At 49.8% G+C, this 14673-nt stretch overlaps 1 protein-coding gene across 2 annotated transcripts in view; it reads left to right on the forward strand.

Moving 5' to 3' along the window:
- Window positions 1-423: 423 nt before the first annotated feature.
- Window positions 424-14673, forward strand: part of Kcnd3 (potassium voltage-gated channel subfamily D member 3) — a 214759-nt gene continuing 200509 nt past the window's right edge. The window contains exons 1-2 of one of the 2 annotated variants that reach the window (XM_006986398.4): window positions 424-610; window positions 7001-8178. In XM_006986398.4, coding sequence (XP_006986460.1) covers window positions 7073-8178 — 1106 coding nt within the window. In that variant the 5' untranslated portion in view covers window positions 424-610; window positions 7001-7072. The remainder of the gene's footprint in view (window positions 611-7000; window positions 8179-14673) is intronic. The other variant, XM_006986399.4, reaches the window with a different exon arrangement.

The following is a 14673-nucleotide window of genomic DNA, read 5'->3' on the forward strand; positions in this document are numbered from 1 at the left end:
GTCACTCCCCCTCGCACGCCCTCGCCCTGGGCACCCTCCCGCGGCGAGGCTCCCGGGTCCTCCTCCTCGCTCCCTCCGCTGCCTGGCGGCTCTGCGCTCTCGGGCCGGGCCTGGGGCCGCTCGGCCCGTGGGGGATCGGTGGGGAGCGGAGGGCGCAGCCTCGCCGCCTCCCCCGGACTCTCCTCTCCGCCCCGCCCGCGCCGCGCCCCCACCGCCTCCTCGGGAGAGGGACCTCGGGAGAGGCAGCCCGTGGCCGGCCGGGCTCCGCTCCGCGCGGCACCGGCAGCGGCGGGGGCAGGGAACGAACGAACCGGAGCTCACGAGCCCGAGAGCGGAGCGGCTAGGCGGGGAGGGGACGCACTGCCGAGCCGGGGCTGGAGCGGCGGTGGCGGCGGCGACAGCGGGGGAGGGACGGCCCCACGGACGGACCGACGCACGAACCGACCGAGTGAGGGAGGGACGAGCGAGACTTCGCCGGCGAGGAGGAGCCGCCCGAGCGGCGGCTGCTGGGCGCTTCCCCGCGCTGCTGGGCGCTCTGCGCCTCGGCGGCCCCCGGCCGCAGCTTCCTCGCGCGCGCGGGGCGCGGGGCCTGGGGCTGGCTTCGGCGCAGGTAAGAGGGAAGCGACCGAGCCTTCCGGAGCCAGCAAGTGCTAGGAGCGCTGCTCCCACGCCTGTTGCTCCGGCTGCCCACGCGGCACCCTCCCACTCCCGCGCCCGGGTGGGTGGGCGCTGGGGCGCCGGAAGGATTGGGGGTGGGGCCGGGGCCGTGGGGGAGCAGGCAGCGGGCCTGGGGGCGTCGGTTCCCTCGGCTGTGGAGCTACCTCTGGGCACCCAGGCGCTGAGAGGTTTGGGGGTGGGGGTGTGAACCTCTGCCCTCTTGCCATTGGCCTGCCTTCCCCTGCCGGGTGCCAGAAAGCAGCGCCCCGGGATCTGGCTGCAGGTGGAGACGGTTTGCTCCGTCCCTGCTCTTTGTGAGCTAAGGAGAGAAATGGCTGAGAGTGGAAGCTGGGAGCCGTTTGGGGCGCTTCGCAAAGTTCTCCAGCCCAGCGAGCCTGTGGTGCGCCTGCCAGAGGCTGGGGGCCGGTCCAGCTGGTCCTGCCTGTCACATCTTCCACCCTGTGGACCCTAGGAAAGGTGTCTTATGTGTTATGAGCGGCCCTGGGGAAGGGGTTTCAAAGACTCTTTTGCTTTACAAGGTGTTTACACTGGGGATGGGCAGAGAAGTTACCTAGAATCAACTAAATTCCTGTACTTGCTCAGTGCTGGCATTTGATCCGGCCCACGATGTTCTCCTTTCATCCCGGGCAGCCTTGATAAGTCAGCAACAGGCTGAGGTTCCAGACCCGAAATCAAGGCAACGAGAAGTCTCCGTGTATTTCACGCAGCCTCTGAACTTCCACGGGGTGATAGGCACAATGCAATCGGTAATCAGGTTTTACAGGGTGGTCATGCATGAATGTAGGTGATGCTTGAATCGATGCATTATTTACTGTTACTTCAAGGGAACCTGAATGTTTATCTCGGGGCAAGGGGGCTTTTGGGCATACGTTCAATACAAAGCGTGTGCACATTTCCCCCATGTGAACACATACCGGCCCACCGAAATGTTTATTTTTCCGTGTTGCTTCTTGAATGCTACAAGACTCTAGAGGAAGAAGGATTAGCAGCAGCTTGTTCCCTTTTGCTGTTGAGGAGCCTGGAGAAAAAGAGTTCGGGGAAACTGCCACCCTAGGAGTATCACCGCAGGGAAGACGGCCTGTGCCCCCAAAGATCTCCAGCTTGGTTCCCCTCCCCATTTCATACCTGCCTAACAAAATCCCACCAACACAGGACAGACTCCCGGGGAGGGTGAAACGGTCCCCCAGACCAGCTCCAGTTTCTGAGGACTCTCTCCTGAGGTCATTGAAGGGCAGATCTTGGTGATGTGACATTTTTGCCGCTTTGTGTCTGTGCTCAGGTGAGGTGTTGAACCCCAGGACGGGAGGTCTGGCCTTTTTTTGATCCTCTGACGCCAAAATAGAAGGTGCTTTGCAGGGCAGCTGACTTTTTGAAGCAAGAGAAAGTGGTTTCTTTTTTTTTTTTTTTCCCGATTTTTTTTTCTCGTTTATCATTTCTGAGTTCACCTGGTTTTTAATCTCTCTTCCTCCTGCATCCTTACCTTACCCCACTGGTGAATCTTTCCCACTGTCAAACTCTTTTGCCATAAACAAAAATAGCCTCAGAGTTTTCATTTGTAAGGCATCCACGTCCTAGTAAAACTGTGGTATGGGAGGTGTGTGCGGTGCCATTGGCTGGAAATGGGGCCGCACTGTAGTGCCTGTTGCAGGGTTCATACCCAGGCCAGCTCCAAGAGGCGCTGGCACTGTTAGGGGTGAGTGTTGCATCGAGAGCCTGCAGAAGTCCTGCTTGAGCCGGGTCATTCCTGCAGGGTTGTATAGTGGGTGTGGCTGGTATGGACTTGGGCATGGTGTCTGTTGGGATTATTGTCCTCTTCCAAACTCAGGCATGTACAATATATGACCATGTGCATGCACATTCAAATGCACACAGAAAGTGGCAAAAAAAAAGGTAATTGCTGTTTTCTTGGTACTTTTGACCATAAGGATGGATTCTGAGTCTCTGGGGACAGTCTGGTACTTGCATGACCTTCTTGAGAAAGATTGTTTTGGATTATTGTACAGGGTAAAACTTTGCCCTTGGGACAAAAGACTTTAGGATAGACAGGGAGAGGATTAGTGCTGCCTTTCTCTGAGCTTTCAATTATCCATCAGAAAACAGTTTGTGCATTACTCATGGCCTTGGAAAAGAAGAGTTGACTCAGTAAAGAGGGTGAGGGGTTGGAGCTCAGCTCACAGAGGCAGGCAGCTGGTGTTGGGACTCCAGAATCCCAGGGGCAGTACTGGGAGACTAGCAGGAGAAGGGCATTGTCCTTTCAGAGCCATGTGTCTGGCTAACAAGATTCTTCAGGGTACTTCCTGATTCAGCAATCTCTTAATCTTTGCCATTTGAAACCCTGCCAGGCCCATCTCTTTGATAAAGCAGGGATGCTGGGGTCATGAGTCAAGGGGCCAGCAAGGGCCTGAGGTCTAGCCCTCTTTCCTTCCTAGGAGAGTAAGGGGGTTTCTGTGGGTAGACTAGGCCTTTGATTGCCTTGGGTTCCAACTGGTGCAGGTTGTGTGCCCTGTTCTGGGTACCAGCCTCATCAGGAATTCCCAGAACTCCCTCTGCTGAGATGAAGCTCAGGCTAATTGCATCCCCACAGCAACCAACCCAGATGCTCTACTTCCCGCTCTGCATGGGCAGCCATCATAAGGCAGTCTCAGAGAGACAGGAGATGTAGCGTCTGTGTCCCGGATCCAGGAGAATCATTTGGATCAAAAGGTCCTCCGTCACTTTCTTTTTTGGCTTTCATTTTACAGATGAGGAATCTGCAACCCAGAAAGTTAACAGTGGCTTGCTTTCAAAAGTTAAGGGTAATACTAAGACAGACGGAAAGGTCCTGGGGTCTACAATCTCAGTTGCCCGCCTCTTCTAAGGGACCATCAGGATTGGGCTGCATTTGACAGTGAGCCAGACAACGGTCTGGTTTGAAAACTGTCCACCCCTTATATTCATTAACTTAAACACTTGGAAGGAAACTTCCGAGCCTTAGGCCTATTTTCCTATCACTAATAGGCAAAAAAAAAATCACAGATTTTTGTGGGAATAAATTAAATGTTATATGTTGTGCAAAAGTGCCTTGGATAGTACCCACCCAGAACTTGATCGGTGCTCAGGAAACATGGCCTGAGTCAGAATTGGAATTATCTATAACTAGTGTTCAGCTCATGTTCGTTTCTGAGACCCTCATCCCTTGGAAACCCAACTATATGCTGGGGGACAGGGACATCTCCTGGCCCAAAGAAAACCTAGCTCATTGTAAGGGCGAATGCCTTGAAGACAACTACCCAATGCAGAATGTGTTTCTGAGTCTTCTCTCAGTAGTGCGTGGATTACCTGCTGTCATGGATGAATGACCTCCACTTTCCTCTCTTCTCTCAGTTCCTATAATCAAGAGCTCATCAGGCCCATGCTGTTTTTCTATCCTCTGAGCAGGTGACACCTATAGCAATTGCCATTCTCATTGTCTTCTGTAGCATCTAAACAACCTTCAAGGGAGAGAGGAGCTTTTGAAAATTTCCCCCTTAGCATGTAGGTGGGGAAACTGAGGCAGAGAACAGCTCCTCAAGGACACTTAACTGAGACTACCGTTAGTCTGCAGACACTCAATTCTCAGGATTTTGATTCAACTTTGTCACTGTTTAGAGAGAGAACAGCCAACCTTGACAACCCCAGGAAACAGTAGCAAGGCACAGAGTTAAACTGATGGCGAGCAAGCAGCGTCTATAAAATAGTGGTCCTGGCTCCAGTACCTGCTCACGCACTACATTCACTATTGCTGTTTGCTGGGCGAGGTGGAAAGCTAAGATTACACGGACTTTGCCCTATAAGATTTTTGTGGGGCCCAGGGAGTGTCCTGCCTAGAGTGACTCCCAATGAGTTCTGACTACTTATTAATCATGCCGAAAGTCACGACCACTCCTTATCTTTCATTTTCCTTATGTACGAGATGAGGACTACAGTGGTGTCTACTCCAAAAGCAGGAGTTGTTTTGGTGGCTTGATGGAAACAATCCATGGATGTGTAAGGTACTGATCCTGGTGTGGCCAGTGCTCGGTAATCTATTCAAGGTAAAATCCCTGACCTGTGCTTCAGGGTAATCAGAATGCTAGGTATCTGTAGGCCTTTGGTTTTCTTATTCATGAGATGGTGGACATGATAGACTCTTCCGCCTGGGATTGCTTTGAGTATTAAATGAGACAGTGCAGTGCCTTGCAATGAGTATCTGGCCATTTATTATTGTTAATGTCATCAATGTTAATGAAGGGGATACAGAGCACAGCAATCCAAGCTTGGCATGGCAGGTGCTAAAGCAGAGAGCCAGAGCAAAGAGAGCCCAAAGGAAGGAGAGTCTTGGGCGAAGAGGAAGTGTCACCAGGAAGAACGGGTAGGATTTCAATGAGCAGGGCAAGAGGAGGGACAGGGGTTATACTCCAGAGATAGACATCCAAGGTTTGTTTGTGAGCCAGGCTCTGCCCTTGTTGGAGGCTGGGAGGGTACCTGGACTGCCTGGCTGATATGTTAAGTTGGGTCCCTCTACAAAGATGCCAGGCCAAGGAGTTAGGGTTTTATTTCAAAGGCTACAGGGTAAAGCACAATCAGAACCTTGCTTTAAGGAGACTACTCTGAGTAGAATGAATTTCAAGGTAATGAGAGGAATCGAGGGGTGGTGAGGGGGAGAAGAGTGAGACAAGGATTCCAGCGGGAGGGAGGAGCAGGGAGCCAGTCTTTCACGGTGTTTCACTATTTGGCAATCCTTGGAATAGAGTATAAAAGACACGGTCAGGGTAAGTGGCCTAGGGTGAGGGATGCTGTGGGCAGAAGGTGAAGGACAACACTCTGGATGGAGATAGTGTAGGCTTCTCTGCTTCAGAGGCATCCAGGTGGAAAAGTCCAGGAGCCGCTCAAGAGAAAAAGAATCAGAAGAGCTGAGAGTTAGGAAGCGGGTGAAGCGGCATGCCTGGAGAGATGAAGGCCGAAGTTCATCACAAGTCTCTGCGTGTAATACGTCACCCAACAGCAAAACCAGACAAACAGCCAACACAACAAACTCCCAAAGTCACCTCTGCCTAGTTTATTTCAATACAGAAATAAACGAAGTGAGTGCTAGAGAATCCAAATAACTCTGAGCTAGGATTTGGCTCGGCGCTGTGTGATCAGTTTGGGATTAGTGGAGTTGAGTGTGCCAACCCCAAACAATTTCCCGTCACTGTTACGTGTGTTTCTGTGTCACCACATGGCTTCCCACAGATGGTATACATTTGGGGACTGTGGAGTCATTTCACTATCATCTTTAAAAAGCCAGATCTGGGAAGGTAAATCTGCTTCCCAAAGCCAAATATAGTTCTCTCTGCCATTGTTCCCTCCGTCCAGGCAGGTGACGGGGAAATGTGGTGCAGAAAGCTGTGAGCGAAGGGACGGGGGTGCCCAGCTCTGCAGAAGTTTCGAAGGGTGCAGTAGAGGACAGGTGAGAGAGCCTGGCATGGAATGGCGTATTGTTATATAATGGGGAACTCTGGGTTCTGGGCAGATGGAGATAGGAGGCGAGGAAAGACAGTGAGCATGGCTCAGCTTGCTCTGCGGAGGGACAGGGACAGTATGTGGAAGTCAGGTGGACCAACAACCCAAGAATTCCTTCATGGGGTGGGAGAGGGACCCTACACAACCTCGCCACCTTTCCCTCGTCTGCTCACCATGCTTCTGAAGGCTGCGATTGGACAGTAGGTTGCTAGGGCAAGGATCCAGGCCAAGCATCCTCAAGAGCAAGTAGCAATTTGCCGGAGAAGACTTTCTCTATGGGAGTTAGGGGTAGACGTTTACTAGGCTCAGGCTTACTGGGGTCTCCTACCTTGGCAGAATTTTCTAAACCCAGTCCCAGTCTCCTTCCCACCAGGGAGAAATAGAAAGGATATGTTTACTTGATCTCCTTCATTGGCACCCCAATTCCTGATTACCCTGGTGGATGAAGAGTGAAATAAAAATTAGCATGTTTATCCCACTTTTAAATTCGTTTAATGAGAACTCATTTACCCTCTCCCAATTTAAATTTGCAATAACACCCATAACCTTTCAGAGCTAATTATTACCCATCTTCCCAGATCTTCCTGTTAAAGGCTTTTCTTTCCAAGTACTCCTGGACCCCCCTGGAGCTTGACACTTTGTCAGCCAGTCAGCCTTGTGAGGTACCACCCTTGCATCACTATTAGAATTCCCTCTTGGGGTGCTTTCAGTTTTAACTTGCCTTGGAGACTTGCCCTTTCACTCAGTGACACTCCCCTTGTCCCATCCTCGAAAAATCAAAGTAGACTTAGCCCTTTCTCTGATCTCTTCTGTCCCCCAGGAGTCACTGAACTAACTCCAAGCTGGTGTGCACAGTGTCTGGGCAGCTACCAGCCCAAAAGCTGGAGTCACCATGGCGGCGGGAGTTGCAGCCTGGCTGCCTTTTGCCCGGGCTGCAGCCATTGGATGGATGCCAGTGGCCAACTGCCCCATGCCTCTAGCTCCAGCTGACAAGAACAAGCGTCAAGATGAGCTGATCGTCCTCAACGTGAGCGGACGACGATTCCAGACGTGGAGGACCACTCTGGAGCGCTACCCTGACACCCTGCTGGGTAGCACAGAGAAGGAGTTCTTCTTCAATGAGGACACCAAAGAGTACTTCTTTGACCGAGACCCAGAAGTGTTCCGCTGCGTGCTCAACTTCTACCGCACTGGGAAACTGCACTACCCGCGCTACGAGTGCATCTCTGCCTACGACGATGAGCTGGCCTTCTATGGCATCCTACCTGAGATCATTGGAGACTGCTGCTACGAGGAGTACAAAGATCGCAAGCGGGAGAACGCGGAGCGGCTCATGGATGACAATGACTCTGAGAATAACCAGGAGTCCATGCCCTCACTCAGCTTCCGCCAGACCATGTGGCGGGCCTTTGAGAACCCACACACCAGCACCCTGGCCCTGGTCTTCTATTATGTGACTGGCTTCTTCATTGCCGTCTCGGTCATCACCAACGTGGTGGAGACGGTGCCATGCGGCACGGTGCCTGGGAACAAGGAGCTGCCATGTGGAGAGCGCTACTCGGTGGCCTTCTTCTGCCTGGACACTGCCTGCGTAATGATCTTCACGGTGGAGTACCTCCTCCGACTCTTCGCGGCACCCAGCCGATACCGCTTCATTCGCAGTGTGATGAGCATCATTGACGTAGTCGCCATCATGCCCTATTACATTGGCCTGGTCATGACCAACAATGAAGATGTGTCCGGGGCCTTTGTCACGCTCCGGGTCTTCCGTGTCTTCAGGATCTTCAAGTTCTCCCGACACTCCCAGGGCCTACGGATCCTGGGCTACACCCTGAAGAGCTGTGCCTCGGAACTGGGCTTTCTCCTCTTCTCTCTCACCATGGCCATAATCATCTTTGCCACTGTGATGTTTTATGCGGAGAAGGGCTCCTCTGCCAGCAAGTTCACAAGCATCCCTGCATCTTTCTGGTACACCATCGTCACCATGACTACACTGGGGTAAGTCAGCACCGCTGGCCTGGATAGGGTGAAGTTGAGGGGGTTAATCATGAAGCTTTAGATGGTGTGTCAGGATTGCCGAGAGGAGGTTTGGAGATAAAAAGCCCTTCACTCAATTCATGGAAGCCAGGGGAAGTGGAATAGTAAGAAATGAGTGATTTGTTTGTGGGTGGTGACTTGCTCTGAATTGATTCTTTTGGGGCGGGGTGAGGCATGTGTTTTATAAAACATGGGAAATTAAGTCCCTATGCCTTTCCTCCAGACAGGCAGTGTGGTGTGTGTGATGGCAGGGTGGCATGCCTCTAAGGACTCTGAAGGGGAGGAGGACAGAGCAGGTGGGTGGAGGGGCAGAAGGCTGTGTGAAGTTGGGTGAATGGTGTACAATCTACACATGCAGATTTCCTTCCCCAGGCCTTCCCGCATTTCTCCTTTGTAGCATATTTGCAAACTGCTTTCTCTTTTGCCTCATTTGTCTTTTCTGCTGCCACAGACACTCGTGGGTTCAGCATCTCTGATTAGAATTTCTTTCAGTGATCCTGATTTTGGGTTTTCTGCAAAGCAAGGCACCAGTTTCTTTTTTCTCACTAAAGGAGGAACAATCTTGTTTTACCAGCTGGAGTCGGAGAAGGACTGACCCAGCCTACCTGTGTGCCCGTGAAATAGACTCAGTGGGTCATGTGGTCAGACAAGTAGCAATGTCATCAGAGGGGGAGACAAGTGCTCTGTGAGATCTCAGGTGACCTTCCTTTCCAGATCTCTGAGTTCTCCACTCCACTGAGGTCACAAAAATACATTTACGGTGCTGGGATGTTATGCTTTCCATGAGAGGAAGGGGTCCAAGGAAGGAGATTAAAATCTTCATCTTAACAGGATTAGAGCAAATAAAGGCAGCAGCTTTATGGAGACATAGATTTCAGAGGGGTTCTGCCTCAGACTTTGGAAGCCATGAGACTAATGAAAAATCCCTCCACAATTCATATGCTGGGTCTAGATTTGCTTAGGCAAGGAAGCATTATATTGCTGATGGAGAATTCATGAAGCTTTTGATTTGGTCTTTGACAATTTGGTTGGTGGCATCCTGGTGATTCAATTTTTTTCCTATCTGAAACCCTGTTGTGGTGGTATAGGTTATTCCATAGTGCTGCGTGTTTATTGGGAACAACTGAGCAGGTGATTGGACCTTTTAAAGTGATTACATTTGTCATTCTGCCACAAGAGAGGAGCGGAGAGGAACAAGGGATGTCACCATCCATTTGTGAAGGCCATGTTTGATTCCCTTTACCTCTGACTGTCTAAAGAAAGCTATACAGCCATGCTTCCCAACAACACACACACACACCATATATATGCATATACAGGTGCACACATGCACACATGTGTGTTCACCAAATAGCTAGCTGCTCTGGGACTGATCAAATGGCAGATATAAGCTTTTGACACCATGGGATATTTGGAATAAAGTGACCTGAGGACTTGGTTTCATATTTGTCCCTTCTGTGCTGACCCTGGGCATCCTTCACCTTCCTAAAGAAACCCAGGCACCTCATCCCAACCCTTAAGTGTGATCCTGATGTGGTCCTGACTCCTCGGTGTCCTTACTTGCCTCTTGATGGGATTCATGACACTAAAGGGAAGAACTTGTATTGGGATGAATACTAGGCAGATTGATGGGTGTCAGAGTTAAAAGGGGATCATTTGGAGATCAATAGGAATGTCACTGGCCACCTGCCCATTACTTTTTATTATTAGTATAATAGCATCTGGGTGTCTACTGTGTGTCAGCAGTGTACTGAGCACTTTGCATATATTATCTTTAAGTCCTCTCAGCATCCTTGCAAGGTAAGAAAAGCTCTGTACTCTTTAAAGATACAGAAGGCCGGGCCTCAGAGGGGTTCAGTAAATTCTCCAGAGTCACAGAGTTGATTTTCAGATGCCGGTCTACACACCTTCAATATCCTTTCTCTTTTCACCATGTCCCACTGATCCCATTCCATCATGGCCTCTAGTAGAAACCAGACCTTCAGGATTACTACTTTTTTAGATGGCCTCCGGATGTGATATTCTCTTCTAATTACATTACTAGTTGAGGAAACATGAGCTTGGTGAATATTGTATGCCAGGCACTGTCCTGGGCACACAGAGACTTTACACATCACCCATTTCCTTCTAGACAGGCCAGGAGGCTGCATTAGAGACCAGTGGCTGTTTCCACAGCTAAACTTGGGATTTTACTGCTATTTTTACTGTGGGCTAACGGTTGATTTCTTTTAGTGTTCAGCATCAGGGGGTGGGGTAGACAGTGTTGGCCTCACATTTATTTCCTGGAGGTAGTGCAGGGTGCAGGCAGGCTGCAGGAAAAGGCACTTGAGAAGGAAAAGAGTCTGCCTACACTGTGGACAGGCTTGGCCCCCCTGCGGGCCCTGGACCTCCCCACTCCATCCCCAGTGGTGAACAGGCTTGTCTCTCCATCCCCAACACACTGAAATGTCTAGCTTCTGAGAGGAGAATTTAATGGGCTCGAAAAGAAGCCATTGGTCCTCTTTTCCTTCTATTCAGACGAGTTATGAGACAGCGGTTGCTTTTTCTACCTTCCACTCTGTCTGGCTGTAGCTCCTTGCTAGATCAAGCTACTTTGACTTTGACCTGAGCTGGCAGTTGGCACCATTACCAGGCTCGTTTGTTTGGCTATACATAGCAGGTGCTTGGCAAAATGCTTTTTAATGGAGGGGTCAGTGTAAATGGGGCACCTTCCTCATTTGCTTGGCCTGATACTGTTCTCAGTCTCTTCTAGATGTATCTGTCCTTTCTTGAGGGCAAATTGAAGGCTTGAGCCTGCAGCCCTGCAACAATCCCAGCCCTGGATGCTCTGTCTCAGCTCTGCTGCTCCAGGAGAGAGGAGAGCAGACTTGACTGGGTGCCTGCTCTGTCCACTGAGACGCTCTACAAGATCAGATGGATCTTCTTGCCATTACTAGGGGGACTTTCTGGAAAGTGCTTCTCTCCTGGCTGGTTTCTGTCCAAACCACATTCACTGGCTAGTTTTAGTCCTGTTCAACCACTGAAGGAAGTTCACCTGTTTGTTTTTTTTTTTAAGTCTATTTTGAATTTGAGCTCTATATGACCACGAAGTATGACGGACCCACTCTGCGGTGGTCCAGTTGCTTCCAGCAGCTCCCAGGACCTACCTACCATGCCTGTGGTTCCTCCCTACCCTACTCCTCCCTGAGCTCTCATCTCTAATCAACGATGCTTTCTTCAGCTCCTTCTCAGAGCACTGCCAGCCAGCATTCTGAGAGCCAGGACAAGCGAAGGTGTTGGCGCTGCCAGGCTCTGGTTGCCATCTCTGTCCGCTTTCCCACCTACCTCACTCATATGTCCTCCAGAGAAGGAGCTCCTGAAGCCAATTATCACCATTTATTTAATATTTCAAAATACTCTATGCACACAAGAACAAATGACAGCCCAAATTATCACCCAGGCTTGAAGATGTCTTTCCTTGGCAGGTTCCTGTGCCGGTAGGAAAGACCCCTGAGCTGTGCCCAGGCTTCCCTTGTGCTCCCTTGACAGCTGAGCTCCCAAATGTACCATTCAAGGATTAATTTCCGTGTTCATAATTGATGCTATAAATAAAACAAATCCCCAATTATCTCAGTTAACAGAGGAAAGGGATAACGTGGAACTTCCAATATTAAATAAGACCAACATAACTAGTTTGGGAGTGTATTATATGAGGTGAGTTTTGTCAAAGCAAATTTTCTTTCTTAATTTTCCTTGGCTTTGCTTAGCATTATGGCTGACCTGGACTGCCTGAGCAAGTCCTTGAGGCAGCTCAGGTGAGGACATGGGGATAAGAGAAGTTGGGAGCCTTTGGGTGTGTGTCCACAAGGGCCATGGGGGGGCTGACTTCTGGACATCTAGAATGGACTGCTTTTGGACATCTTAAAGAGGGTGGTTGGGCTTGGGAAAGGTGGGGGGAGGTATGGAACAGCCTCTGCTCCTTCCATGGTGGCTCACCGCCACTGTTGACACAGTTACATAATTGTCATCGGCAGCCTATCTGTCACCCTGCGCTCTGAGATGAGAGCATTTTTGACAGTGTCCAAAAAATCACTTTAACAAAAGCAGAATCGATTTTTTTTTTTTTTACTTCTTCCAAGCGTGAAGCAGTCTGCAGGTGATTTGCATTTCCCTTTAAAACCTAATCCTTGAGGGAGCATGTCTGGGGTTCCAGGAGGCAGGAAGACTCCGGCAGGGAAGTAGAGAGAGGAACATTGTACATTGGGGTTCTCGATCAGCCCCCCCCCCCCCGTGCCAGAAATGGAGCTTGTCTGAGATGTGTTTCTATTCAGTCTTCAATTTTCAGTGTTCTGTCTATACTTTCACAGGGGTCACAAATACCTCAGTGTAGATACTGGCTGACAGTGTTATCTGTGTGGGGTGAGATCCTGCCCACTGGACTGTTCACATTACATTTCTGAGAGTGAGTGACCTGCGGGTCTTTGTTGGCATTTCTTAATTGATAGTTCCCTGGTGCTGAAATTCCCAAGAGAGGATGCAAACTTGTATCTCAACAAGGAATCTTTCATTCCTTCAATGTTTGTGAATGCTTACTGTGCACCAGAGAGTATTGCCGACTCTGAGAATACACAAGAACTATAATTGCATTCCAGTCCAATATGAATTTGCAGGATGAATCAAACAAGGTGTATTTCCCTTCCTCGGAACATGAATGGTTATCTTCCAGACGTAAAACTACATTGTCTTCTCCAAGCAGTCTTCCCAGCTTTTGAAGATCTGGGGATCCTCTTGCCTCCCATCACATCCCTGGTGTTCTACTCTGCCGCCACCACATTATCTTGACTTTGGGTATCCGCCCCCCCCCCCCCACCGCCACATCGTGAAGTCTTCAAGCGCATATCTTCTCAAGCGCATATCTTCACAGATTGCAGGGCTTGGTAGTAGTAAGCCTTGACCCCTATTTGTTTGACTAAACAGATTTGTACCTTGGCTTCCTCAGCTTCAACTTTCCCATTCACAAACCGCTTCTGGCCACATGAGAACCAAAACCAGCCCTCTCTACATGTCATCCATGCTGTTACCTCAGGCAGGGTGTTTGTGGGCAGAGTAGACAGGGAGGACAAACACTGAATCAAAGCTGTAGCCTTAGGAGGGCTGAGACTTGTTGCAAAGAATGTTTGCCATGAGCCCTTAAATAGTATTTGGCCACTTGACCATGATCACCGTGAGACACTGCAGGGCCAGGAAAAAGCATAAAGTGAACCATAGGTAAGCTCCTACCCATCACAATGCCCTTCATTTAGCTATTTATTCCTCAAATATTTATTAAGTTCTAGGCACTAGAATTCAGCAGTAAAGAAACCATTCTGTGAAGCTCGTATTCAAATAGAAAGGACAATACAGTAAATAGATAAACAAATAAACACACACTATTAGGATACATAGAAGAATAAACATGGCATGACACATAGGGAGTGCAGTGTGCTCACTCTCTAGCAGCCACATCCCCTGGAAACAGACCAGAGGCTCAAAACTCTTGAGGGACTTCCTGTTTAGAGTCATGGTGGCATGGTGGTCTCAAGCAGCATGCTTGAATTGATTCTCCCATTAACATTCTGAGCTCCTGCCCCCTCACTACAGAAACTCCATTAGGAATTGCCTTGCTATTCCAAGGGTAGCATATTAAAGACCCTTCTACCTGATGACTTTTGCATGTATCATTCCTTCTGACTGGCTTGCTCTTCTCTAGACTGTCCATATTCCTTCAGGTCTCTGTTCAGCATCCAAGAGGCCTTCTTGATCCCTTCATCTAAAATAACATGGCAATAATCCAGGCAAGAGGTGGTGGTGGCATATCATGGGTGAGAGCAACAGAGATCAGGGAACTGAGAGATCCTTGTTTAGTTAGAGGTAGAGGGCTGGAGGGCTAGCTCAGCGCCTGCTGTGCAAGCAGGGGCCTTGAGTTCAGATCCCCAGAACCTCCTTAAAAGCTAGGCACGGTGGCACACCAATGCCCCAGCACTGGAGTGAGGGGAGTGTGAAGACAGGTAGGTCTCTGTAAACTCATTGGACAGTCAGCATAGTTGGGTTGAGGCACTTCAGGTGAGAAACTCCATCTTAAATATTAAAGGCGAAGGGAAAGATACCCGAAGTTGACCTCTGACTTCTATACATACACATGTGTGTGTGGGATATCTACTTGTATGCACTAACTAGTAGACACCCCCCCACACACACACACATTAAAAGCAGAAACAACAGGAAGCTTTCTCAGTAAGTATTCACTAGCCTTTCTTTCATTAAACCAGCTGAAAAGTTTACTGCAGGAGATTGGCCATGAAGATCTTCCACACCCTTGGGAGAAAAAATTGGCAAGAAGAGGCTTGTGAGGTGACTCAAAGCCCAGGGCAGCTAGCTAAGACATCAACAGGGAACCAGAAAGCCTAGAGAGCCATCTTGTAGCCACATCTGAGAGAG

This window comes from Peromyscus maniculatus, chromosome 6, assembly GCF_049852395.1.
Source record: "Peromyscus maniculatus bairdii isolate BWxNUB_F1_BW_parent chromosome 6, HU_Pman_BW_mat_3.1, whole genome shotgun sequence".
Lineage (NCBI taxonomy): Eukaryota > Metazoa > Chordata > Mammalia > Rodentia > Cricetidae > Peromyscus > Peromyscus maniculatus.